General features: G+C 34.9%; 3 protein-coding genes and 2 non-coding genes across 8 annotated transcripts; 3 read left to right on the top strand and 2 right to left on the bottom strand.

Annotated features, from left to right (window-relative positions):
- Nucleotides 1-2,628: 2,628 nt before the first annotated feature.
- Nucleotides 2,629-5,347, top strand: LOC120085300. Its single transcript, XM_039041216.1, has 4 exons — nt 2,629-3,163; nt 3,444-3,581; nt 3,682-3,752; nt 4,910-5,347. The coding sequence occupies exons 1-4, from the start codon at nt 2,855-2,857 to the stop codon at nt 5,223-5,225; spliced, it is 834 nt and encodes a 277-aa protein (XP_038897144.1). The 5' UTR covers nt 2,629-2,854; the 3' UTR covers nt 5,226-5,347.
- Nucleotides 5,348-9,268: 3,921 nt separating this feature from the next.
- Nucleotides 9,269-14,042, bottom strand: LOC120085176 (BRISC and BRCA1-A complex member 2). Of its 3 annotated transcripts, none has more exons than XM_039041063.1 (13): nt 13,746-14,040; nt 13,387-13,477; nt 13,085-13,277; nt 12,903-12,993; nt 12,448-12,483; nt 12,225-12,323; nt 12,016-12,146; nt 11,875-11,923; nt 11,695-11,784; nt 11,516-11,569; nt 10,268-10,333; nt 9,710-9,807; nt 9,269-9,624 (listed from the first exon to the last, which is right to left on the bottom strand). In XM_039041063.1, exons 1-13 carry the CDS (start codon nt 13,821-13,823, stop codon nt 9,561-9,563), a joined length of 1,140 nt encoding a protein of 379 aa, XP_038896991.1. In that variant the 5' UTR covers nt 13,824-14,040; the 3' UTR covers nt 9,269-9,560. The 3 variants fall into 3 exon arrangements, 2 of the variants coding, with proteins under 2 accessions (XP_038896991.1, XP_038896992.1); XR_005483839.1 differs by lacking the exon at nt 9,269-9,624 and adding an exon at nt 10,692-11,344 and having other exon boundaries at nt 9,733-9,807; nt 11,499-11,569; nt 13,746-14,042; XM_039041064.1 differs by lacking the exon at nt 13,746-14,040 and having other exon boundaries at nt 13,085-13,297; nt 13,387-13,465.
- A 349-nt stretch (nt 14,043-14,391) lies between these two features.
- Nucleotides 14,392-14,488, top strand: LOC120087429. The gene has a single exon (XR_005484570.1). It is a non-coding gene; the product is annotated as a small nucleolar RNA Z161/Z228 (small nucleolar RNA).
- Nucleotides 14,489-14,579: 91 nt separating this feature from the next.
- Nucleotides 14,580-14,650, top strand: LOC120087424. The gene has a single exon (XR_005484564.1). It is a non-coding gene; the product is annotated as a small nucleolar RNA Z105 (small nucleolar RNA).
- A 1,064-nt stretch (nt 14,651-15,714) lies between these two features.
- LOC120085174 (putative E3 ubiquitin-protein ligase LIN-1) lies at nt 15,715-23,289 on the bottom strand. 2 transcript variants are annotated; one of them, XM_039041062.1, is made up of 17 exons: nt 22,993-23,282; nt 21,433-22,462; nt 21,215-21,275; nt 20,700-21,077; nt 20,472-20,551; nt 19,122-20,387; nt 18,521-18,665; nt 18,182-18,439; nt 17,794-18,100; nt 17,595-17,719; nt 17,380-17,499; nt 17,159-17,284; nt 16,813-16,935; nt 16,607-16,717; nt 16,372-16,515; nt 16,006-16,266; nt 15,715-15,915 (listed from the first exon to the last, which is right to left on the bottom strand). In XM_039041062.1, exons 2-17 carry the CDS (start codon nt 22,368-22,370, stop codon nt 15,898-15,900), a joined length of 4,461 nt encoding a protein of 1,486 aa, XP_038896990.1. In that variant the 5' UTR covers nt 22,371-22,462; nt 22,993-23,282; the 3' UTR covers nt 15,715-15,897. The 2 variants fall into 2 exon arrangements, 1 of the variants encoding a protein (XP_038896990.1); XR_005483838.1 differs by lacking the exons at nt 15,715-15,915; nt 16,006-16,266; nt 16,372-16,515; nt 16,607-16,717; nt 16,813-16,935 and having other exon boundaries at nt 17,380-17,495; nt 22,993-23,289.
- Nucleotides 23,290-23,574: the final 285 nt, after the last annotated feature.

Raw genomic sequence — 23,574 nt, 5'->3', positions numbered from 1 at the left:
ATTTAGAATCTTTACTAGAAATGTATTTGAAAATCGTCAATGCATAACTTTTTTTTATAGATATTAGACTTCTACGATGTCAATTTAACAAAAATTGACGATTATAATTTGAATGGACAAATTTTCAAATAAATCTTAATTGAAAGTTTAAATTGATTCGCTTATGTAAGTTAGATTTAATTGATAAAATTACACGTCTCACACAATATTTATGCAAACAAAACATAATTGAGGGTTTAAATTGGTACACTTATAAAAATTCAGGATTTAAATTGATACAATTATTAGTTTAAAGTTTAAATTGATACAAATTCCAAAATTCATGATTTAAGTTGATACAATACTAGTGTAGGGTTTAAATTGATACATCCCCAAAGTTCATGATATAAATGGATAAGAAATGTGACAAACTTAAGAATACAATTTGAGTTCAAGTTTGAGTCAATCCAATCTCTATTTATCTTCTTTTTTTAGTTCAACACTAATATCCGAAGCGAGTGATTTAAATTTATACAATATATGTATATAAGGCATATGTTTTATTCACTTGAATTATGCTTAACTTGCTACCCAATTTCTAACTAAAGATGGATAAATTATTACAAGTAAAAAGTCTCTAATTCAATTAATAAAAGTGGGTATTGGAGGTTTGATTTACCATTTTTTGAACTATACAAAAATAATGGATAAAGTATATTTTAGTTTATTTCTGCACCATTGTGCTATGAATTCTCTCCTTTAGTACTGCATTAAGATTTTGATTAGAAAAAAATTAAAAAACATCAAGAGAGAACAAAATAAGATTGGAGGAAAAGAAAAATCTCAATCTATGGAGTCTAAACCAAGAATAATGTTTATGAGACTTAAGTTTTCAAACTCAATAATTTTAGAAAATTTAGATGATTTAGCTATTTCGTGGAGTTGGAGCTGAAAAATATCCAATCTTTTTTTTTTTTTTTTTTTTTTTTTTTTTTTTTTTTTGAAAAATGGCAACTATACTTTAACGGCCGATTTTCATGGACTAAACCTATGATCTTGATTCCTTTTTTTTCACCCTTATCATAAGTGGTGGGTCTACTGTTAGCAGTTCCCTATTCAAATACAGTATCATTGTAATTTTTATCTTTCCCTTTTGAATTATACCATTTGAATTTGAACTATTAATCTTTTTATTTTAGAAATATTGTTGGTTTATCATTTACATGTTTGAAATCAGTTATATAATATCTTTTGTTTTTTTCTCAAATATACTGTATTTTTGTTGCTTTCCCCAATCAGAAGGTATTTCTATATATTATTCTTTTAAAGAAACTGGTTGGCTCATTGCTTCATTAGTTTGCTATTTTTTAAAAGAAAAAGCGGCTGTCTATTTTTCAGACTTATGTTTAATTTAGTTATTTGTTTAGTTAACCCATAGTTTTAATTGCATTCCATAACATTCTTGGATAATTGATTAGTCAAAATGGAAGGTCAAAATGAAATCTGGCCTAGATTTAGAAAACACAAAGTCTTTTAACCTTTTACTTATGTCATCTCCTAATAAAATTACTAAAATATCAACGAATCACGCTCGAACGTTCTTCTTCTTCATCTTCTCCTCGCCAAAACGACAATGGATGAAGTTAGAAAAATTGAAGCTCCACAGTTTTTTCGATGCCCACTTGATAAGTTAGAAAAAATGGACCTCACTCCTTATTCCTTGCTTCTCGCTCATTTGTGCATACAAAATAAGTTGTGAAAATCAGAGTACAAGGAGTGCAAACAAAGTCCCAAATGATTAGGAGAAAAAGTGATCATGAATATATAAACAAACAAAACCATCTCCATTAGTACGAGATCTTTTGAATGAAACTAAAGCATGAAATCTTCAAATTTTACATTATTTATTTTATGGGTAAAATACATTTTTTGTCTCTAGGTTTTTGGCGTAGCTTCTCTTTAGTCTTTAGGTTTTCAATTGTTACAAATTTGGTTCTTAAGTTTTGAGTTTTGTTTCAACTTAGTCTCTAAGTTTCAAAATGTTATAATTTTACTCTTGTGATTTGAGATTTGTTTCAATTTGGTCCCTAGGTTTCAAGATTTTACATTTTTAACATCAATTTTTCATTAAAAACTCATCTTCAACCATGACTTCAATTTCTATTAATTAATTAAAAATAATTATGAAGTGAAATGATATAAATAGTGAAACTTAAATAATTATAATTCTTTTAATGAATATTAATTTATCAACATAAATCAATATTATAGACGAAAAATAAGTATTTAGTGAATACTCGAGTTAGGTGTAAATTTTGCAACATAGAGACCAAATTGAAGCAAAACTCAAATGTCAAGAGTAAAATTAAAACATTTTGAAATGTAAGGACTATAGTGAAACTAAACTCAAAACTTAAGGACTAAATGTATTATATTTTAAAATATAGGGATTAAATAAAAACTAGATTACAAATATACATACCAAAAATATATTTTTTCCTGGTTTTAAAAAAGCGAGAATTTAAAAATAATAAGAATGAGAAAAAGTAATAATAAAAGTTTTGGGAGTGAATTTAAATTTAAAGGTAGAAAAACAATAATTGGGTAAAACTAAAAACTAACTTTGAAGTTTGAAGTTTGAAGTAGGGCACTAGCTATCCAAAAATCAACGTCGGGTACCTCGCGGCTTTTAAATGGTTTTCCTGTCTATTGAAAATTTTCATCAGAAAATCTCAAAACGCATATCTTCCGGCTTCCGTTTCCTATTGTCCCAGGTCCCAAGCCCAGAACAGTGAGACTTCACCAGAAAGACCAACCCCATTGATTTCCTCTAACAAAGCCTTTGTCTTTTCTCCCAACTGTTTCTGTTGATAGAATGTCTTCTGAGGATCAAAAGCCGATAAAGAAAGCCAAACTGGAGCTAGACGAATCGGATGACGGAATCAGCCTTGGTGCCCTTTTACAGGAAAAGAGGAAGAAACACTTTAATGTGGCTTCTAAACTTCTCTCCAAACCGAAGAAGGAAGAACTTCAGGGAGTAGATGGGTCGGGAAAATCTCCCAAATTAGATTCTGGGTCTGCTTCCAAGGGCTCCAAGCTTAAGAAAGAAGAGCGTTTCAACTTCCTTGACGATGATTTTGACGAAAAGCCTGCCAAAAAGATCTCTGCTACGAAACGTGATATGGTTCATACATCTTTCTCTTTGGCTTTTTCTCGCATTTTGCTTCCTTTACTGAAAGTAGAGAAGTCGATGTAGAAGATAATAATAGGGAGTTTTATTAGAATGTCTCTGGAGATTTTGAGCAATGTGTATCTCTAGCATGCTGGATTTGGACAATTGTTAGAAACCCCCATTTTTTCAAAGCTTCTAGCGCAGAATTTTGGGCTCATAATGTTATATTTTCTTTTTTATGTACATTGAAAGCTATTAACATGTTTGCTTTTTTAATGGGCTGGGGAGACAGGAATTGAAGAAGAAGAAGAAAGTGAAGGAGGAGGAGAAGAGTAAGAGCTCCAAGAAGGAGTTGAAGAGCCTGAAAAAAGAGACAAAGCAAAAGAAGGTATATGATTTGCCTGGTCAGAAGCGTGATCCTCCAGAAGAGGTATTATACAATGTTCATGTTCTATTCTAGTTTTGGTTGCATCAGTTTTCTGTTTGAGAAATCTTTAGCTGATGTTCTTCATGTACTCTTGGTTATTCAGAGAGACCCTCTGAGGATCTTCTATGAAACCCTCCATAATCAAATTCCCCATAGTGAAATGGCACAGTTTTGGTAAGAAAGTTGCCTCTAATTGTTATTTCTATGGTATTATTATTATCTTTTTTTTTTCTTTAACAAGATACTTGAGGATAGTTTTGATGGTATTATGAACTATGTGATTGTGTTGCCTTAGCATTAGTAAGCTGGCTAGAGTAGTTTTGATTCCTTGAAGATGTTTTGTTTTGTTTGAAATTATGGATTGCTTAATGTGTTATAAGAACAAAAGTGTTTATTTGTGTGCTAAGGTTTCTAAGAACACTCTAGTGGACCATTTTTACTGGTTGAGTTTCTTATTTGTCAATAGAGATTGTCCCATCATGTATAGGTTTCCAAGTTTTCTTTCATGGTTCTAAATTGATGGCTACAGCATGGAAAATGCATAATTAGATGTGTTCACGTTGCTTCGTACCTTGTACCTAGTTACATTGGAGCAACTCATATGCTGAAATTTGTATTTGATTCTGATGGTCGGATAGTTTCTGGTACCAACATAAAATTTATAGCATTCTGTATACTGCAAGGTAGACATTGATTCAATAAACATTTTAGATATCAACAAGGTGAAAGAATTGGAGCAGTGACAAGTTTGGATGATCTATATTGTTTGTACATAACCAACTCTATATGGGGAACTGTACACAACACATTGAGTTTTTTTATCGTATCAATTCTTGTTTTAGGTGTGGAATGTTGTTTTTGTCATATAGCTTTAAATACGTAGATAAAAAGGATGAATAAATTGGGATCCTCAAATGTACACATTGGTAATGAACTAGGGAGTTATAAATTGAAGTTTTTTTATAGTTGCCAATGCTGGCCTCAGCTCGACACAACATAATGAGCAGTGCACTCTATCTTCCTCCTTGGAAGATTTCTTTTGGTATTCTGTATGAACTAAGAACTAAAAAGGGGCAAGTACTCTCTAGTTTACTATCTCATCTTTAGTGAGTCCCAGAATCTCTCTACATAATGTTCTGCAGATATTGTCAATCTTAAGCTAAAAAGTACACTAAACAAATACTTTGCTGTGTGTGATCATACTGTTCACGAGTGTAAGATATTAAACTGTCTATTTTTCTTTTTTAATCAAAGTGGCAATGGAATGGGATTTAGTTTGTTGTTTATTGATGCTTATCATTGTGGCCTTGTGTGGATGGATGAGTATGCAGGATGATGGAGTCTGGTTTGTTATCCAAAGAAGAAGCAAAGAAAGTCTTTGAAAAGAAGCAGAAGAAGGCACCATTGCAAAAATTGAGCTCCCCATTGAAGACTGTGAGTGCTGTAAAGAGCGTCACGAAGACTGCCATTGTCAAGAAAACTGTCCAATCTTCTTCGGTTTCTTCAGATAAAACGACGAAAGTGGACTCCAAAGTCATGACAAAACTGTCGAAGAAGCGCAAGTCGAAAGATGAAAGTTCTGAAGATGATTCAGACGACGACTTTATAATCAGTCGAAGCATAAAAAAGAAGCCCAGAGCAGCCTAATGCATATGTAAATGAACAATCCCTTCTATTCAGAAACTGATTTTAAATTTCTGATTAGTTGTTCCAAAACATTGCATCGACGTTTTAATGATATTGACACTTATTTGGCCATTTTTCTCCCACTATGTGTATGTATATTCTTGCCTATTTACAGTTCTTGTGCCTGATTCTAGACCTCAATAGCTAGTGGGAGCAATTAGAAATAGAAGATTATTTTTTTTTTTTTGGGAAAAATTGAAATGCCTGAAATAAAGTGGAAATCGAAACTTGCCAAAGTGGAAAAGGGGGAAAAAAAAAGAGATGAATCACTAGTCGAGCTATTGATCAATGTCTCTCAAGAATAAATGAGTACGCTTGTGTGTTTCGACGAGAATATTGAAAAAACCTAATTCTAACTCCACGTAAGATAACCAAAATATGATTGAGCAATTGACATGATACATACAACATCAAAGCATGGAAAAGTTATAGCTTTTTATTTTTCACTTCAGTTGCAATTTTTTCAAGTTTCATGCCAGTCCTTCAATTTATTTATTCACTTGTTATCTCAATCATTTCTCATTCATTCTTCACCAAAATGGGCAGCGTTTTTAGAGTATGTACTAATAGATTTTTTATTTAATGGAAGTTGGAGGGCTATAATTGATAGTTCGATAGTCAGAAAAATCAAAATGGACTGATGAAATACGATAATTGATATGCAAGTGAGTTGATTTTAACCATTAGTATATAATTATGCATGATTTAGACTATTTATGTAAGAAAACTATATATATATATATATATATTCAAAGGCTGATGATTTGATTTTTTGTCCGCTCAAATATAATTTTACATGCTCTTCATTTTAGATAAGAGGTTCAAATATATGTATCTCATCTCTTTTAGGTAAGAAAGAAAAGAACTACATAAGTATGTTTTATAATGACTAATTTTTCATCTATGTCAAAAATTTACACAAATGCCTTTTGGTCTTATTATTAGGTTACATTACAATTTTAGTCTTCACACTTTTAAATTTGTTTCTATTTGTTCTAAAAAAATGTTTATCAACTTACCTGGTGTTTGAACTTTCAATTTTGTATCCAATATGTTATCAGTCATGAAATGAGAAGGATATTGGTTATTTTTTTATTTAAAAAAATTGGTAAAACCGTTGGGGGAATATAAAAATTTGAAATTGTGGTTTTGATAATAAGAGACTAAATAGTGGAGGAAATAAAACTAGAAAAGATTAAAAATATATATATTAAAAATGGTCCTTTGATAATAAATATTAATATTAGTTCTAATGTAAAAATTATTGTAATTTGAACAAAAAAAAAATCAAATTTTATTTGTGGAGAAACAAAAAAAGAAAAAAAAGGGTCAATAATGGCATGGCATAATGGTTAAAAAACATAGGAATAAAAGATCTAATACGTACAATTTTCAAAGATTGGGACATTTTTTAAAATTAGTATTGTTGTGAAATTGAGTACAATGGATATAAATATAATAATAATAAATAGATAAATATAATAATAAAATAAAATAACTAAAAATTGTGAAAATTTAGTGAAAATTTGGACTGGAGTTCTCACCTATTTATGTGATTTTAAAATCCACAAAATACCACTATTTATAGACAAAGTGACAAGTACGATGTAGTTTTACCTTACACCAAATATGAATATTTATTTTTATAATATTTATAATAAAGATTGTATAGTAGTCCATTTTTGCTAATTATTTCACAAAAGAAAAAAAAAAGCTGTATTTATCTATTCATGGATATTGTTGTAATTGAACAATAGTCGGGGGAAGTAATAACCGAGTAAATCTCGACGGTCGATCCATATAAAACAAAATCTCAACGGTCGATTCCTTAACCGGCAAATAACAAAACTTAGTTCAGCACTTTTGAGTTGGGCTTGGGCTTACAATGGGCCGGTCCAGGTTTGTGAAAATGAAACCCTAGAAGCTTCTTTTCACTCTTATATATGGCTTTTAAATGCGTACTCGGACCATGTAATTCCTCTGTTTTTCTCTGTGTTTTTGGTATTATTATTATACTGCAAGTGGGCGAAAAAGCGGCGAACAGATGATGATTCTATAATTATGAAGAGGAGCTTGCAATTACATTTTGTTTTAAATTCTGCAAGCAATGCTCATTCTCATACTTCCATGACTCTGATGTTCCAAAGCTTTTTTGCCCCTTCCCTATTTCTTTCTGATTCTTCATCTTTTGTGAATCGCGATCTTTGGTTGCACTCTGCATGCTCTGTTTTTCTCACGAAATCGTTTGTCACTCGGCTGTTCATCTTTTTCTATGGAGATCATAATTGTGGAAATTTGTTTTCTTATTCTTACACGATTAATTTCATGAATTCATTTTAATGCTATGAAAAATGTGTTTGTAAAATTAAATATTGAATTCATTTTAAATTACTAAAATTGAGTTTCAGAACGTGATTCCAATCGTTTTAAAATTACTTCCAAACATGGAGGGAAGTGATTTACAAATTCCTAATACTCAAGATTATGAGCATAGACTTTCCTAATACTCAAGATTATCAGATAGTTTAAGTTCATACAATTTGCTTATTTTGCCAAAGAAAATCCAATTGTCAGAAAGAAAGAAAGAGAAGGCAGGACTCAGGAGGCTGGATAATTGTTATTGAATTTGAATGTATCGAAAGGTTAGGGTATGGAATAGAAAATGTTCTTAGAAATTTTACAACTCTCTTTCATAATAATAATAATAATAGTGAATTATAATATTTACTCCAAAAAAAAAAAAATAGTGAATTATGCTATTATTATACTGAAATTTATTTATGATAGAATGCCACTATTTTACAAGATCACTATATTATACTTTAATGTGATGCGATTAAGTGTACCTAATGACTTGTTTACATACATATTTGTGAATGATCAAGTATAAGATACTATAAAAAAAAGGGTAATATGAGAGGCAAATAGCATCTTATTTTACAATTCGTCCTAATAAAGGCAAATAGGCAAAAACTATGAGCATGGAATTAGATTGCATACAATTTTGATATTCCATTTAGAAATCAAAAAACTATTTTCTCTAAAATGTGCTAGTTGAAAAATATAACATTTGAAAGGTTGACAATGATTGTACAAAAATTTATATAATATTTATTTTATTTAAATATTGTTAGAAAAAAACGATTATTTTTAAATATAGAAAAAAAAAAACCAGTTTATTTACTATAGAAATAGTTATATTTAAAAATATTTTCAATAATTTTTTCATTTAAAACAATTATATAAAAAAAAATTAAATGTTAAAAAGTGGAATAAGAACAAGATAGGAGGAAAAAGGTCAAAAAAGAGAAACAGTGGAATAAGATTTTTAAAAAGAAAAGGTCACTGCCAAGTAGCTGTTGGTAGGGTCGGCAAAAAAACCCAACCTGACGGGGAATTTATTTGGGGTCTCGTTCGAGAACGGGCGGAGATGGGGACAGTATCCCCACCCTGACCCCGATCAAATTTATATATATAGGGCCCCGCGGGAATTTATTTGGGGTCTCGCTCATCCTTCCCCTTCGTTGAAGTCTGCAACGAACCCGCAGGGACTTCGTTTCCCTAACGGGGCGGGAATCCCTCCCCTCCGTTGAAGTCTGCAAAATGAATAGGGCCCGCAGGGACCTCGTTTCCCCAACGGGGGTGGGGATGGGCTCATCCCTCCCTTCCGTTGAAGTCTGCCACGAATAGGGCCCCGCAGGGACCTCATTTCCCCAATGGGGGTGGGGATGGGGGACAATTTCCCCTACGGAGCCGAGGACGGGGGACGCCCCACGGGGACCTCGTTTCCCCAATGGGGGCGGGGATGGGGGACAATTTCCCCTATGGGGCCGAGGATGGGGGGCGCCCCCCGCCCCACCCCGACCTCGTTACCAACCCTATTGTTGGGAAACTTATTCGAGTAAAGGCCAATCTCAAACAACAAACAATGAATTGACAAGTTGATTTTGCTCAGTTTCAACAATTCGATCGTTTTTTAATGGGTTATATGAAAACGTCAAACAAAATGCCAAATCATGGTCTTTCATGAAGATTAATGCCTAGCCCCGTTGAGGATCGTCTCATGTTTCTGGATTCGAATCCTTTAACAAAGTTAAAAACTTACATCAGTTCTTGATCATTTACCTTTGAGTAGTAATCCTAATCGAGGGAGCACTAGGCATACAGCCCTCCAAAGGGATGGCAAAATCAATCTAGAAACCAAAATTTAGAACTACTACTCTACTCTAATAGCTATACATAACTGTACTGTCATATGGTAGGAATATTGCCGTTGACCAAGTTTTCATAACACAATCATTGAAGTTGAGCCTCATTACAGTACCTCTTGAAACTCAAAGCCTCATCAGCCAGAAACTCGCTGTTAATGTTAAATCAAATCCATGATTGATTAGTGAACGTATATGCAAACGAAAAAACAAGAGGGATAGAGAGAAATAACTTACAAAATTCGTTCAGCCATTTGCAATGGCTCCCATCTAGGACTCCAAGGATACTCAGTAATAAGCTGTGACTTGATGGGTGCACCTTGGGAGTTGAAATGCTGAAAAATATTGAAAGAAGTGGGGGGAGGGGGGGTCTTAAAATCAATAATCCATGAGTGGATTATTATAAAAACATGTAGGACCATCAAATATTAATAAATATAAGAGGCCATCTCAACAATGTCATTCCTATTCATAACGAACAGAAAAATTCATGGAAATAGAGTTACACAAATTGCACCATCTATCATGTCATTTGATCACCTCTAGATGCAACCTTATAAAATTTAATTTACCAAAGATTCCTTTCATTAATCAAAATGTACAGTCTTAAGAAAAAATGTAAACGAGAATGGAATGTGTGTTAATTTTTCCAAAAATATGAAGAGGAGTTTGGACGACCACAGGAGACATGATGGAAAACAAACAGCATAATATTTATGGCACTGATCATATCTAACTAGAAAGCAAAGTTGAAATATACAAGAATTTTCAAGATTCGAGACAAAATTGCTTTACCTGAGAACTTTGCAGCACCAGAGAGGGCTGCTTCTTTGGAAATTGAGTTGAAATGAGGATCTGGACCTAGCATTAACAATAAATTCCCAGAAACATAAGGGAAGGAAAATGTAGAAAATAGAACTTTTAATAAAAGATTGATGATAATAGCTGCCACATAGTCTCAAGTCTAGATTCAACCATGTTGCCGATCAATGAACATGAACTGCATTTCATGCCCTTTCTTACCAGACCAATACATACTATCTCAGTTGAATTTAAAACCTAAAGAATCTATTTAGAATCCTTTGTGCATGCGTGCGTGTGTGTAATAAACCATTAACCGACAAGAGATTTGCAAGTCCAGAATATATTATGTTCCTGTAAGTTACTGTGCCTTTGATAACAAATGAAAGATTTGTGTGAAATCAAATCACGAAATTACCTAGAAGATTGAAACACAAAATGGAGAAACAATGACTGGGTAATGCTGAGTCAACATAATCAGATTTGACCTCATGAACTTTTCCGAGGTTCACCTATGGTCAGAGTCTAGGTGGCGTATTTTATGCACAAGAACGTTGGAAGAATTAGATAATGTTTCATGGAGATGTCACTTTGTTGCGAAGATTTGGGGAGATTTCTCAGTGGTTATCATTAATAAGCAAAGTATGGTAGTTGGGATATGCCAAAGCTTGTCAGCTTCTCTAACAGACTGCAGACAGTGTTCTTCGTTATTGACGGGAACATCAGCTTAGAGAAAATAGATGAACCTTGAAGAATGCAGAAAGGTCTTGAGCGGAAGTTAAAGAGTGTTGCTCTCTCTGAATGTTCTCTACAAAATTTTATTTCCTTTTCTTTTTTCCTTTCAATAAATTAACCACTGTAGCGTTTGTTGTTGAGGGATCTTTCATTCCAGGAATCTCTCTAAGAAAGGAAAAACTTAGGGCTATTCTTGTCATCAATAGATCTGGAATACTGTACCAGATACAAGGTAGTGATCATCTCCAAAGTTAATTGTTACATCTGATTCTCTACAGACCAGGGTATAAAGCCTAAAAAGGAAAGATTTTGACGAGAATTCAAGATGGAGAAGCAGTTATTCTGGTTGAGAGTTAAAGAAAACTGTCAAAAGCAATCACCAGAATCAACGAATCATTACGTGAATAAAATTCTTTTTCAATAGTAAATAATTGGAAAAGTTCCACATAACATGAATCTTGATAGTGATGGGATGCCACATTAAGGATATTGAAGGTCACTTAATACCAGGAATGTGAACACTCCGGAGGCAGTGATAACTGTAGCCGTTCGACAAAACACCTAGAAAACAAAGAAATTCATTGCATTAGTCCCCCGCATCTACCACCAGAACCACTTAAATTAACAGTTCAGTAACAACTTTAGAAAGAAAAATAAGATGGACGGAAAATTTGTATGAATCCAACCGGGTCAGCTTCTAAAGGCCTTCCGAAGAAAGAGTCCAATGCCTCTATAAAGCCTCTCCTAACATCAATCAATGAAACTGCCTCCAGAACCTTCACCAAACGATAGAAGTATAAATATCCTATTTTAGGCCACCCCAGAGAGAGTCATCTGACACCAAAAAAAAAAAAAAAGAAACCAACCTGTTTCTCAAGACTCTCTTCTAGATGGGGGAGATATTCAGCCATGCACCTTGAAGTCAGTTAAAACAGAAAAATGAAATCACTTTTAGCACTCAATCCTGACAGCCATAGAGAGAGAGAGAGAGAGAGAGAGTATCCTACATTCCATCTATCCATGAAGGAAGTTTGATGTCCTCGATGGATAACAGAGCCTTCAACTCAGACGTAGAAACCAGTTTCAGACGAGGTGCAGCAGGAGTAGTTGCATATTTTCTCACCACAGGATATAAAACCTGTGAACAAATGATGCGAGAATGGGAAAATAGAGGAAAGCAAAGACCAGAAGTTCAATGACAAAAGTTAAAGGCAACCTGCAAGAATATCTTCTGTGGATACCTCCACGGGCATCCAGGTATCATCTTATTAATATTAATGTCTACCAGCGGCACTGCAAATTTGACCTCCTCTGGCTATGCTAAAGTTCAAAGGCATAGAAGCCACATGTATGAGAATAGAGAGAGAGAATAGAGTCCTTAGTATTCAACTATTTACTGATAGTCAAGGAAAGTATAACCATATACTATAAACTATTACCTTCTCAACACCTGAACTCAAATGCATTTCAATTCCCTGCAGAAAGGAATAATGAATTACTTTCGGTTTTAGTTAACCAATGTAAATCAAAGAATCTTCTTAAGATGAGATGATAGATATCCGTATAAAGGGAAGCTTGGCTAAATACAGGAATACATAGTTATATGCAAAAAAAAAAAAAAAAAAAAAAAAAAAAAAAAACATACTGAGGATGGTTAACCTTCTTCACTAATATTTTTCATGTGTAAAATATCTATCCAGCAGCAATTGTCACATTCAGGTTCCAATTTCCAAGGATGAAAATATATAGTTTTATACATCTCGATAGACAACCAGCAAGAGCATATTATCAAGAAACTGAGCCCAAAACCCCACCCCTTAAACTCATAAACTCATGTGATTGATCACCAATTTAGAGTAAACAATCCATCAAATGTTACAATGAAGAACAATACCTCCCTCGATAACATAGTACAAAGTTCAAACTTCAATCTTTCATCATCAACACTTTCAACACGTTTCCTTTGGTATGACACATATCGATCCCTTCAAGAAAGTAAATTTGCCTTTTAAATTCAAGATGAGTTACACTCAAGGCATTAGAAAAGAAGGCATCATCACAGGAAAGCCGTGAAACCTCAGTTCTTGAAGGAGGCTAGTGAGCCGAGATGGATCTTTGCTGTTCCAGTCACTTAGACTGTTTTGTAATGACTTACGATCTCCATCTCCTTCAACATCCTTACTTGTGAATGGATGGAAATTTTCGTCTTCTGGTCCAAACATAATATCAGGAGCAGAAAACGGTGATTCAGCATTGTACATGATGTCCCCTACGACATGTAACAGCTAGCTACGGTAAATCTATCAACTATTCAGTACAGGGAAAGGGAAAAGAATTGACAGTATATCATGATAACTACAATGGAAGACAGGTCTTACATTTGACGAATTCAAGGCAGTAAGGCATGACTAAGGTGAACCTATCGATAATTCCAGGGTAGTGTCTACTGCCAGACCACATATGCTCAATCTGAATAACCGAAACAGTAAGAATAAATGATAAGTTCAACGCAATAATCCGTTCTCTTTCCATTTCCATATGATAATGACATTAAATACTATCCTCGTAATTGAAAAGTGGAGGAAAGAAAGAACTCTATTACCATCCCTTTCCGATCAATTCAGTGAACTGATCTAATTCCAAACCACTACACACAGTTACCATCAATTTCAAAGGCTAGAAAATCTAGAAATTGTTATTTAGTTTTCCAGGAAGAGATAGGAATTCGAAATGTTACCTTAACGGGGAGGGGAAAGTGGTTGAGCAGGTAATTGATATGAGCAGCAATGGGAGGAGGTACAGTATCGGAGGACATGGCCGTAGCAGCTGAACAACGAAGCTATCAGGTTTGTCGCCGTCGATCGATCTGGAGAACCACCGTCAAGTTCAACCGAAACAACAATGAACTCCTGATTCGCCTCAAGAAATTCACACCACTCCCTTCTTGCTGCACAGAGACCTCGATTTTCGATCAAAGAACAGCTCGACAAACCAGAAAGCGCTGCCCCTCTCCACGAGTTTTACTGAACCGCAATTCTAAACTGCGACTTCGGTAAAGTCCAACCGCCAAATGCGCTAATGGGCTTGATTTAAGTTTGGGCCTCATACAGACGCAACACAATAATGGGCCTGGTAAGAAATTCTGGCCCAACAAGGAAAGGGCAAAATCGTCAATGTCTAAAGGAGAAGGAAACCCTAAAATGACGTGCCGAATCTCCTTTAAATAGTACACAGCATATTGTATCAGTATTCTGTTCATCGTTTTCGATCTTTAGGGCACAAAGTTGCCTTCTTCCCCTGCAACAGCTTCGTGTTCTTATCTCTTTCTTATGGCTTCTGCTTCATGTACTGCGTATCTTTTGTTATAGTTTGTACTTGATTATGAGCCAGATGACGAATTTGGATTCAAATTCTCACGACGGTCGTCTGAGACGCATTACGTGTCGCTACTGATGCAATGATCCACTTTTTCTGATGGTCTAGTTTTTGTACTTCTCTTCTTGTATTTCACTTTGTGTTTTATTTTCTTTCGAATTCTGAGTTCGATTTTCTTACAGTCTGATCGTTGCAAGCATAGTGATGATGATTTAAACATGTCCGATCAATTTAATGACTGGAATATCAACCTCCTACTCATACTGAATGCTTGCTTTTTGTTTTCTTAAATCCTATCTTGAAATGTTACCTTTCGGTTTTCAGATTTTTCGTTTTCCTTCTGGTTATGTATTTTGTTTGAGGTGGGGCACCATGAGGAGGAAACTAGTATTTGGCATGAGATTGAAGGATCGGTGAATTTGAAATATACAAGTTATAAAGTCCTTTTCATTCTGAGTGCCAAACACCAGCTTATAGTGATCAAACATGCCTGATTATTAATTATTTCGGTTTAATTCATAAAAATCCATTGAATTTATAATCCCTGGATTTGAAACTAACTTTTTGTTTTCAATATATTAGTCTTAGTCATTTTGTGTAACAGCGGGAGTACAGTTTTGAAAATCATTTTGGGTAGATTTTCTGAGAAATTGGTGTTAGGAAAAGTCTGTATGCTTCGTAAATATATTGTTTTCTAAGGTCCTCATTTCTTAATCATTTTATTTTTTAGTATTGTTTTATTTTTGTTTTTGTTTTTTTAAATTAAGTGTTTACTTTCACAATTTTTTTTGTTATGTTCAAATTGTTTTTAAAATTTGGTTAGAATTCAATCGTTCTATTTAGAAAATAAATGTAAATAGGGTAAGAATATGGATCAAATAGGTCCTCTTTTGTAATTATTTTATTTATATTTTTAATAATTAAGCCTATAGATATTATTTTTACTTTAAAATTTTTTTGTTTTTGAAATGTTGTTAAGAAATCAATCATTCTATTCAAAATATGCAAATCAATGTTCAAAAAATGTAAATCAATGTAAAAATGTGGATGAAATAGGTCTAATTTTTAATAATAAAAAAAAATTAAATGATTATCAAATGAGGTTCAAGGTTTTAGATTATTGTTTTATTATATCATTTATAATAATTCCCATGCCTGGTAACATTTTTAGTATATTTTGTGCTTCGGAGGACTAATTATTTTTCCAAGTTACAATATGCTGCGGTGGACAAGGAAACTTTATAAGAAAACATATGGAAATCGAGTGGAATAAACGACTTTTCTGTGCCATAACTATAAAAAATCCAATTCAACCGATTTGGATTTCAATAAATTAATAATGATAGGGTCTTTATTCCTAAGGGGTTTGTACATGGAATGTATTTAACATGTGATAATATTTATTCAACGCACCAATTGTATCTATAAATATAGAAGGATAATAAGAGTTGAATTCGTATTTACACGTAAAATATGGTAGAGATTCGATTTTTGCCTAATGGTGTTAACGGTGGTCATTCCAGAGACCAAACCTGAATTCATGGAAAACAAGAAAAGATCTCGATCAATATTTGAGAAATTACATTAGTGAAGAACTAAAAATGAGTAGTTTACAAACAAACCTGTATCTTTCCATCGGAGGTACCAGCAAGTAGCAATCCTCCATCATCTGAAATTAGCGAAGTAATCTTTGTGTGGCTACCATTAGCAGTACTACCTAATTTAATTGAACCAATTTTTGTGTATTTTTCTTTCGACCATATCTCTATTAACATGCCCAATCTGGAGGCTGTAAACAAGAAGTCGGTGCTTACGGCCATGTGATGCATGTCAACTACAGTTGAAAAGGATCCTACTGGTGTCTTGTTTGACAGCGAAAATATCTTTCACATTGACAAAATCGAAAGTAAACATGTTATTTAATTGAATAATAATCATTATAAGTATTTGATTCAATGGTATCATATTAGTCTGTTGATTTGATGTACCTTTCCTGCTGTTCCATCCACTACTGAACCAGCAGCGAACAGTAGGTCCCCTTGGAGGTGTAAGGAGTAGATGTTTTGTTTCCAAAGCAATTTTCGTACACCAGTATAGAATGTGCTTGTAGTATTTTTGGACAAATCCACCTCCTGCCAATTAAAAGTTGAACTCATCATAAAAAAGTACCCTTATTGGTTGAAATTTGTAATTCCCTTTATTTGTTCTAGGACTTGGGTGTACCAATATGCAGTCACCAGAGCAACCGCAATAGACTTTATCTTCTGTTAAGGCCAGGCACTTGACGTATTTGTTGAAATTTATATGCTTTGGTATTCCAGAGAAGTTGAACACCTGTAATAATAATCCAATCCAACACATATATTAGCAAGAGTATTGATTCTTATGGATATTGGTTCTTCACCTATGGTAGCTTAAACCACGGTTACCTTAACGCCAGATCCTTGAGAAACAAAGCATGCGACATTGGCATTAACTTTTAAGTCATAAACTGGCTCCTTCACTTCGTGGACTTGAACACACTGTATTTCTTCAGATTTGATGATCCATACCTATAAAAGTGGTGGTTTTCTGAGAATTAATGGTGGAAGTTCGATCAAAATAAGATTTGCTTTCAGATGCAGTGAGAAAGAGTAAGGCCACCAGTAGAACTGGAGCCAAAATCAGATTGAATCTTGTCCCTCCGAATGCTAATTGATCTGATCACTATATTGTTTGAAGAAACCAAGTACCTGGTTTCTCTTTTAAAGAAAACTTGATCATCAAAAAGTTTACCCGAATTGTTTTGTCTAAGGAACCGCTGTATATTGTGTCCCCCGAAGAGGAAACACAAAGGCATGTTACTGCTTTTGTGTGCTTGCGAGCTTCTTGGATTAACCTTTTATTTCCAGCATCCCAAACCTAAAAGCATGATATCCAAGTATATGTAGTAAGAAAATATGGTGATTTTACACGTGATCTTAACTTAGACCAAGGTAGCATGTTCAAATTTATACCTTGATGGTTCCATCCGAGTGACTGCTTAAAACTCGCCCATCCAAATGAACCAACGACAAAACCTCTCCATTTGAGCTGGAATCTAGTGCACCAACTTCAGTGTAACTCCAGAGCTCTGTCTAATGGACAGAAGATAGAAGAAGATCAGTAGTAAATCATGCATCCACTTTTAGTACGAACTAAGAATAGAACCATTTCCCCCAACCCGACTTACTGCATCAACAGATGGCAAGTTCATCAAGGCTTTCATTATATCATTGACGACCGATGAGTTTTTCCTGAGTTTTCTCAACGTTTTATTGATGGATCTTGCATGAAGTCCTAGTCCCTCAAGTGCAGCTTCATAATCGATAACGAAGTTAATTCCATTTCAACAAAATATACATAATGTCAAAGTCACAAACAAATGTCACCTGGATCGCTGATGAAAGTTTTTAAAGCAAGACATGCCAAAATCTTATCCTCCAGGCTATTAGAAGACTGTAGAACGTTTACAAGTTCATCAAGCAAGAACCTGCGAGCAGTCTCTCGTACCCCAGTTTCTGGGAGCATCGAAACCATGTGGCAGAGCCAAGAAACGATGACAAGACAGGACTTTGCCATCTCTAAGGATTTACTCTTCAAGCATTCTTTCATAACTTTAAAAATGTACCCCCTTTCATGGTTACAAAGAACAAGTGCTACCCTTTTTTCCCATACGTTGATTGCCTTCTCTTCCTCCTGTAATATCCAGATTTAGAAACGAAGGGATGTACAGTGAAATAAGTTGCTTAGAAATTATAAATTCTTAAAAATGCAAACCTCTCTCTCTGATAATTCGTTGTCAGGCTTCCTCAGTTCCTCGTCCTTCATTAAAGCATTGTAAGGCTGATCAAATCCTGCAAGTTTGAGCAACCACACTTTTGTATAGCACTTTCCTGAGGAAGTCAATCGCCCAGATAAATATAATAAAGCATCTACAGCTGCAATTTGAGAGCTATAGTTGTCATTTCTATGAAAAGCTTCGAACAGTGCATCTATAGATTCTTCTCGGTAAATGCTCATTTTTCGTGGTTCAACCTAACACAAAGCCGGATTGTCTATTAGTTTCCATGTGGAAAATGATTTTCGCATGCAAGCTATTATAGGGTTTAGTCAAACCAGTAGATCCAGCTGGAGAAGAAGAGAAGCAATGCCCGGGTGTTGCTCAGTTGCAGCCATTTGAAGATGTGTGACAAGTGTATGCATCGTACTGAATGCTCCTTCATCTTTAATTTTCTGCAAAATTTGATTGCATTGTGTCCTCCTGTAATTTCTCAACAATCACAAGGAATTGAAATCGAGTTATGATGCGGAATTAACCAGATACAGATATTGGATAAATATGGGAATGTGTAACATGTCAAATACCATACAGGCCATATGGATAATTTCTAATCAGGTTTCAGGAGTTAATAATGCTTTGTTGCTATTTTAATTTAAGAAAACTGGCTGTAATGTTGCTTATGGTGTTTGACATTACTCGTACAACAAAAGTTATTGATCCAAACCATAAATTCAGGAGAAAATAAAATAAAATAAAGAAGAGAAGTTTCAGAATCAGTTGATTTTCAGTAGTCATAGGCTGCTTAAACCTTTACCTAAGGTTATGAATAACAAAAGCTTTATTTTCTATTATTCGTTCATGAAATAAGGAATAATAGAAATTTTTAGGACTGGTTACAGACAAATTTTGTTTTCAAGTGAATTAGTATTATTGTACCTATTCATTTGAACCAGCTCTGACAGAAAAGCCACACACAAGCCTCTATCGTCCTCATTTCCTGCATGAAATAGCTCAAGAATTGGAGCAAGCTCAATCTTCTCTGCAATTGAGTCCTTGCAACCTTTGTCACCTCGCATACAACATAAAAGTATGGAAAGTATTGGCCTCCTCACTTCTGCCTCATCCAGAAACTTAACTAATGCAGGGATTCCTTCAGCAGAGATAAGATTCTCCACATTTCGAGATTGGCTATTTTCATCCCCTCCCATAAAAACCTGTTCAAGCATTGCGATAGCAGCATCTTTTGGCTCTACTACAAATGGCAGATCATCAAAATCTTCATTTTTCTTTTGAAGCAGCTGGGCTAGGGAAGGTATAAGGTCATGAGCTGACAACTGAGTAAATGTGGGCCTTAGCAGGCACATAAGAACAGAAGCCTCTGACAATCCACTCGTCAGCAAAGATGCTAGGCAATCAAAATCTGAATCTAGACTACTAAGGGACTCTCCAACACTTCCATCTGCACAAATAATCTCAGAAAGAACATAAATCGAGGTTCTAAGGACTTCTCTTTCCCGAGAATTTAACAGTATTTCCATAAAGCCGTTCACAACAGCCAATTCGGATAAGTAGGAATGGACTGCTAGGTCACCTTTTGAGTCCTTCCAGAACCCTGCTATAGCGAGCACAGCAGTCTCACATTGTTTCAAGTTCTCGAAATTACAAAGACAAGAGACAAAAGGTTTTAAACTGTTAATGATTTTCTCGACAGTGGCTTGAGATATTACACTAGTGGGCGATAAAGACACTGCTTCTTGCATTAATCTTTTGCCTTTTTGGATAAGAAACTCGTACGTGCTGTTAAGAGGACCGTGAAATGATCGGCAAGGAGTAGATGCCATAGAACTCCTCTTTTTAAAGGTAGAACCAACAGTACTTGCTGATGTACTAGTCCACAAATAATCCTGAGCAAGATCAGAATCTTGTTCCTGCCAAGATGTTATCAGTCTTTTCAAGACATAATTCGTTTTGGGCATTACAGTTGAAGATAATGGCTGCCGCGTAATGGGGCACGTTGTATTTCCTCTTTTCAACCATTCCTGAATTGCTTTTCTTTCATAAGTCTGTCCAGTTTCGAGAGTAACAGGATCACTGAAAATCTGACCTGTTATGGGGCATACGAAATCTTTGGGGGGTCGTACTATATGTGTCACATTCTCAGACGACCGGCTTCTGCTTTCCTCCTCAAGTTTATCGATTGAACTGTTAACAATTTAAGAAGTTTCAAGGCACTTATCTTGTATAAAATAACAGCTCAAGTTAGTGGAAGTGAAATATTGTAATTACCAATTCTTGAAGTCTTGGCAACTCACGTTGTCATAGTTTGCATTGTGCGTTTGCTTATATTTTCTCCTGTGGCGATCTTTCTTCAAGTAAAAAATTAAAGAGCAGTTGCAATTAAAAGACAGCTTTTCCAATTGCAATTGTGCAAAGGGAAAAAAATGAAACAAATAACAGAAATACATAAAAAAAGAAGTGTTAAGAAAGCAAGATTAGCAAGAGACAAACACTCACTTCACCATCAGATTCTACCGAACTGAAGCTGTAATCGCTTCTTGTAGCTGGTGATCCAAGGACAGAGGTAGCATCACGTTGTTCGCCAAAACGACTGGATAGCAGTCGCAATGTACGCGATTCACTTTTCTTCTCATTTGTTGTTGGAGAGAGAACTTTCGGTGAAGGGACTGAAGGAGATGTAATTGGAGAAAAAATGGTGGGAGAATGTTTGCGATTCTCCATTTTCGACACCTCCCCTTTAAGTTCTATTTGCTCATCCTCTGATGTCCTTGTGCTACTAGGCGATAGTAATTTATAAGTCGCAGTATCGCTGAGATCATAAGAATCGTAAGGTTCCTGTTCAGAATCATCCTCATTCTCCTCTAACGAATCATTCTAGCAAGATAAATCAAAACAGAGCTTATGTTATTACTGAGTTACGACTCAAACCAGAAGAGTTCCTTCTGGTGTATATATGTAGACCTTTCTAGCAATTGAAATGATGATAAATGAAATTTGAACTTGAGACAAACCTGAGAATACCACCCTGCAAATTTCTCTGTGTTGTTGGCTGGACTAGAAGTCCCCTTTGGCCTGTTTGAAACCCAAATATTTAGTTAGAAAAAGGAAGTAACAACTAACAAATTGAAAATAATTACAATACTTATTCACTTGAAAATTTTACGATAACCAATAACTAGTTTACATTTGCATTTTTAGAGGAGTCATAATGAGAATTTTGGAATCCTACCTACTTGATTCTGTTGCACCATCTTTAGATTTTGGTATGATGGGTGAAAACCCGGCATTCTTGGGTAAAATAGGTCCAAATTTTATGTAATCGGGAATTGAGCGGCTCACTTCATGAAGAGGAGTCATAGGTGGCTCTGCGATTGGCAACATTTGGGCAACCTTCTTGGTGGAGCTTGAATCATAATTCATACAGTCCTTGAAGTATTTAGCGAAGAGCCTCGTATTCTCATCCAAAGAGTCTCCATAAAGCTGCTCCAACTTCTGTAATTTCTCTGCTTGATCAGGCCTAAGCGAAAATATCAAAGATTCATTGGAGAATTGATCTAAATCAGCTGTGAAGGATAAATCAGAAGAATCAGGAATCAATTCGATCACAAGTCTGTGCCTCTCCTCTAAATACCACCCAACAATTGAGCTCATGTGCGAAAGAAAGAGTTCTTTCCAGAGTTCAGGAGCAAAATCATTGCGTGAAAAGAAAGGATCCACAATAAACATCTCAAGAATATGGAGGACTGAGTTGTGAACATTTCCTCGCAATTTCCAGAGATATGAAAGATTTAGGTGGGCCCATGCAGAAAGGTAGAAATTGGGAACCCCGGCAGTTTTCTCGTTAGTGTTCAACAAGGCACACACTTGAAGCATCTTCTCCGCATGGTCAAGTCGTGCAAGTTTAGTCTCCAAATTGGATGTGTTTAGAGCCTCCTCAAGGGCTTCAATACCCCAATCCAAATTAGCCAGCACTGCTTGATCAGAGTACCTAACATCTGTATCTTTGTCATTGCTTCCACCAGCTGCCAATCTCTCAGCACACTGCTCTTTGTGAAGGTTTCTCTGCTCTTTGTTGATCAAACGACCTCGGGTGAAATCATCAATGGTGGCAACCAATATCCTCGCAATGTCCTTCTGGTCCATTGCGAACCTATATTCGCCAGCCATCCTTCAACACAGTTCTCCCCCCACTTCTCTCTTCACTTGTGTTAAAACCTAAGATGTAAAATCATTACTTCTGTTAGCTTTTTCTTCGGTTGCTGCAAGGAAGGAGAAGAAATTGGATAAAGGAAAATTGTTCATGTATCCAAAACTAGAAAGCTATATTTCTTTATCGAAACTACAAACACATCAATTTCACTCGACAATTCTTCATCTACCAACAATCAAATCAGCCGATAAGAATTTTGTTACGAAATAAGCGGCACAGTTTACAACGGATTATAAGGACACAATTCTACCAAAACAATGAGAGTACAGATGTATGACTGCTAAAAATTACGCAGATTCAAAATATCAACGAAAATTAGTTTCAGAAACAATCGTACATAAGAAGCAATGAACAGACATCCAATCGAAGTTGATCCTGGACTTTTCTTCAGCTAATCAACTTCACATTTTGTCACAAGAATCACTAACCAAACTACAGAGAGAGAGGGGAGGAGAGAGACTACGAAGGATTAGGACATGGTTCGACTAAAACAATGACAGAACTATACAATTACACAGAGCGAAACACATCAACAAAAATCAGTTTCAGAAGAAGCACTCGTGCAAACAGTGAACTGACCTGCCGATCAAAATGAAAGTCAATCCAGGACTTTTTTTTCTTCATCGAAGCAACTTCATTGTTGTGAGAATCAGTCAGCAAGATATTCTTGCACATAGAGAGATGAAGAATGATTGATGGCCGGCAGCTGGATGGGGGTAGATTTAGCTGCCGGCTGCCGTTTTCAGAGAGATAATCAAACTGAAGACTTGCAATCATTTCTTAATTAATAACAATCGCTTTTAGCATTAGAATTAAAAATTAATAAGGAATTGGTCCATCATATGAAGAGAAGTAAATAAAAAAATAATCAAAGATAGAGAGAGATTAACAAACTTAGAAAGAGACAAAAAAAAAAAAAAAAAAAACATGCGAAGAAAAATAAGAGAGAAGGAAGGAAGAAACAAAACCATGGATATTTGAAAAGAAAAAGATGGAGCAAAAGAAGATGGAGAATGAAAAGATTGGGTTGATTTCTTGAGAGTTGGTAGAGGATGAAAAGAGAGAATGTAATTAATTAACTATTTTATAAATTCAATGTGATTTTTCATTTTTAGAAAATCATTATTGCACATAGTTTTGAGCATTAATGGGATGTAATGT

This window comes from Benincasa hispida, chromosome 9, assembly GCF_009727055.1.
Source record: "Benincasa hispida cultivar B227 chromosome 9, ASM972705v1, whole genome shotgun sequence".
Lineage (NCBI taxonomy): Eukaryota > Viridiplantae > Streptophyta > Magnoliopsida > Cucurbitales > Cucurbitaceae > Benincasa > Benincasa hispida.
This window is presented reverse-complemented; position numbering and strand designations above follow the sequence as displayed.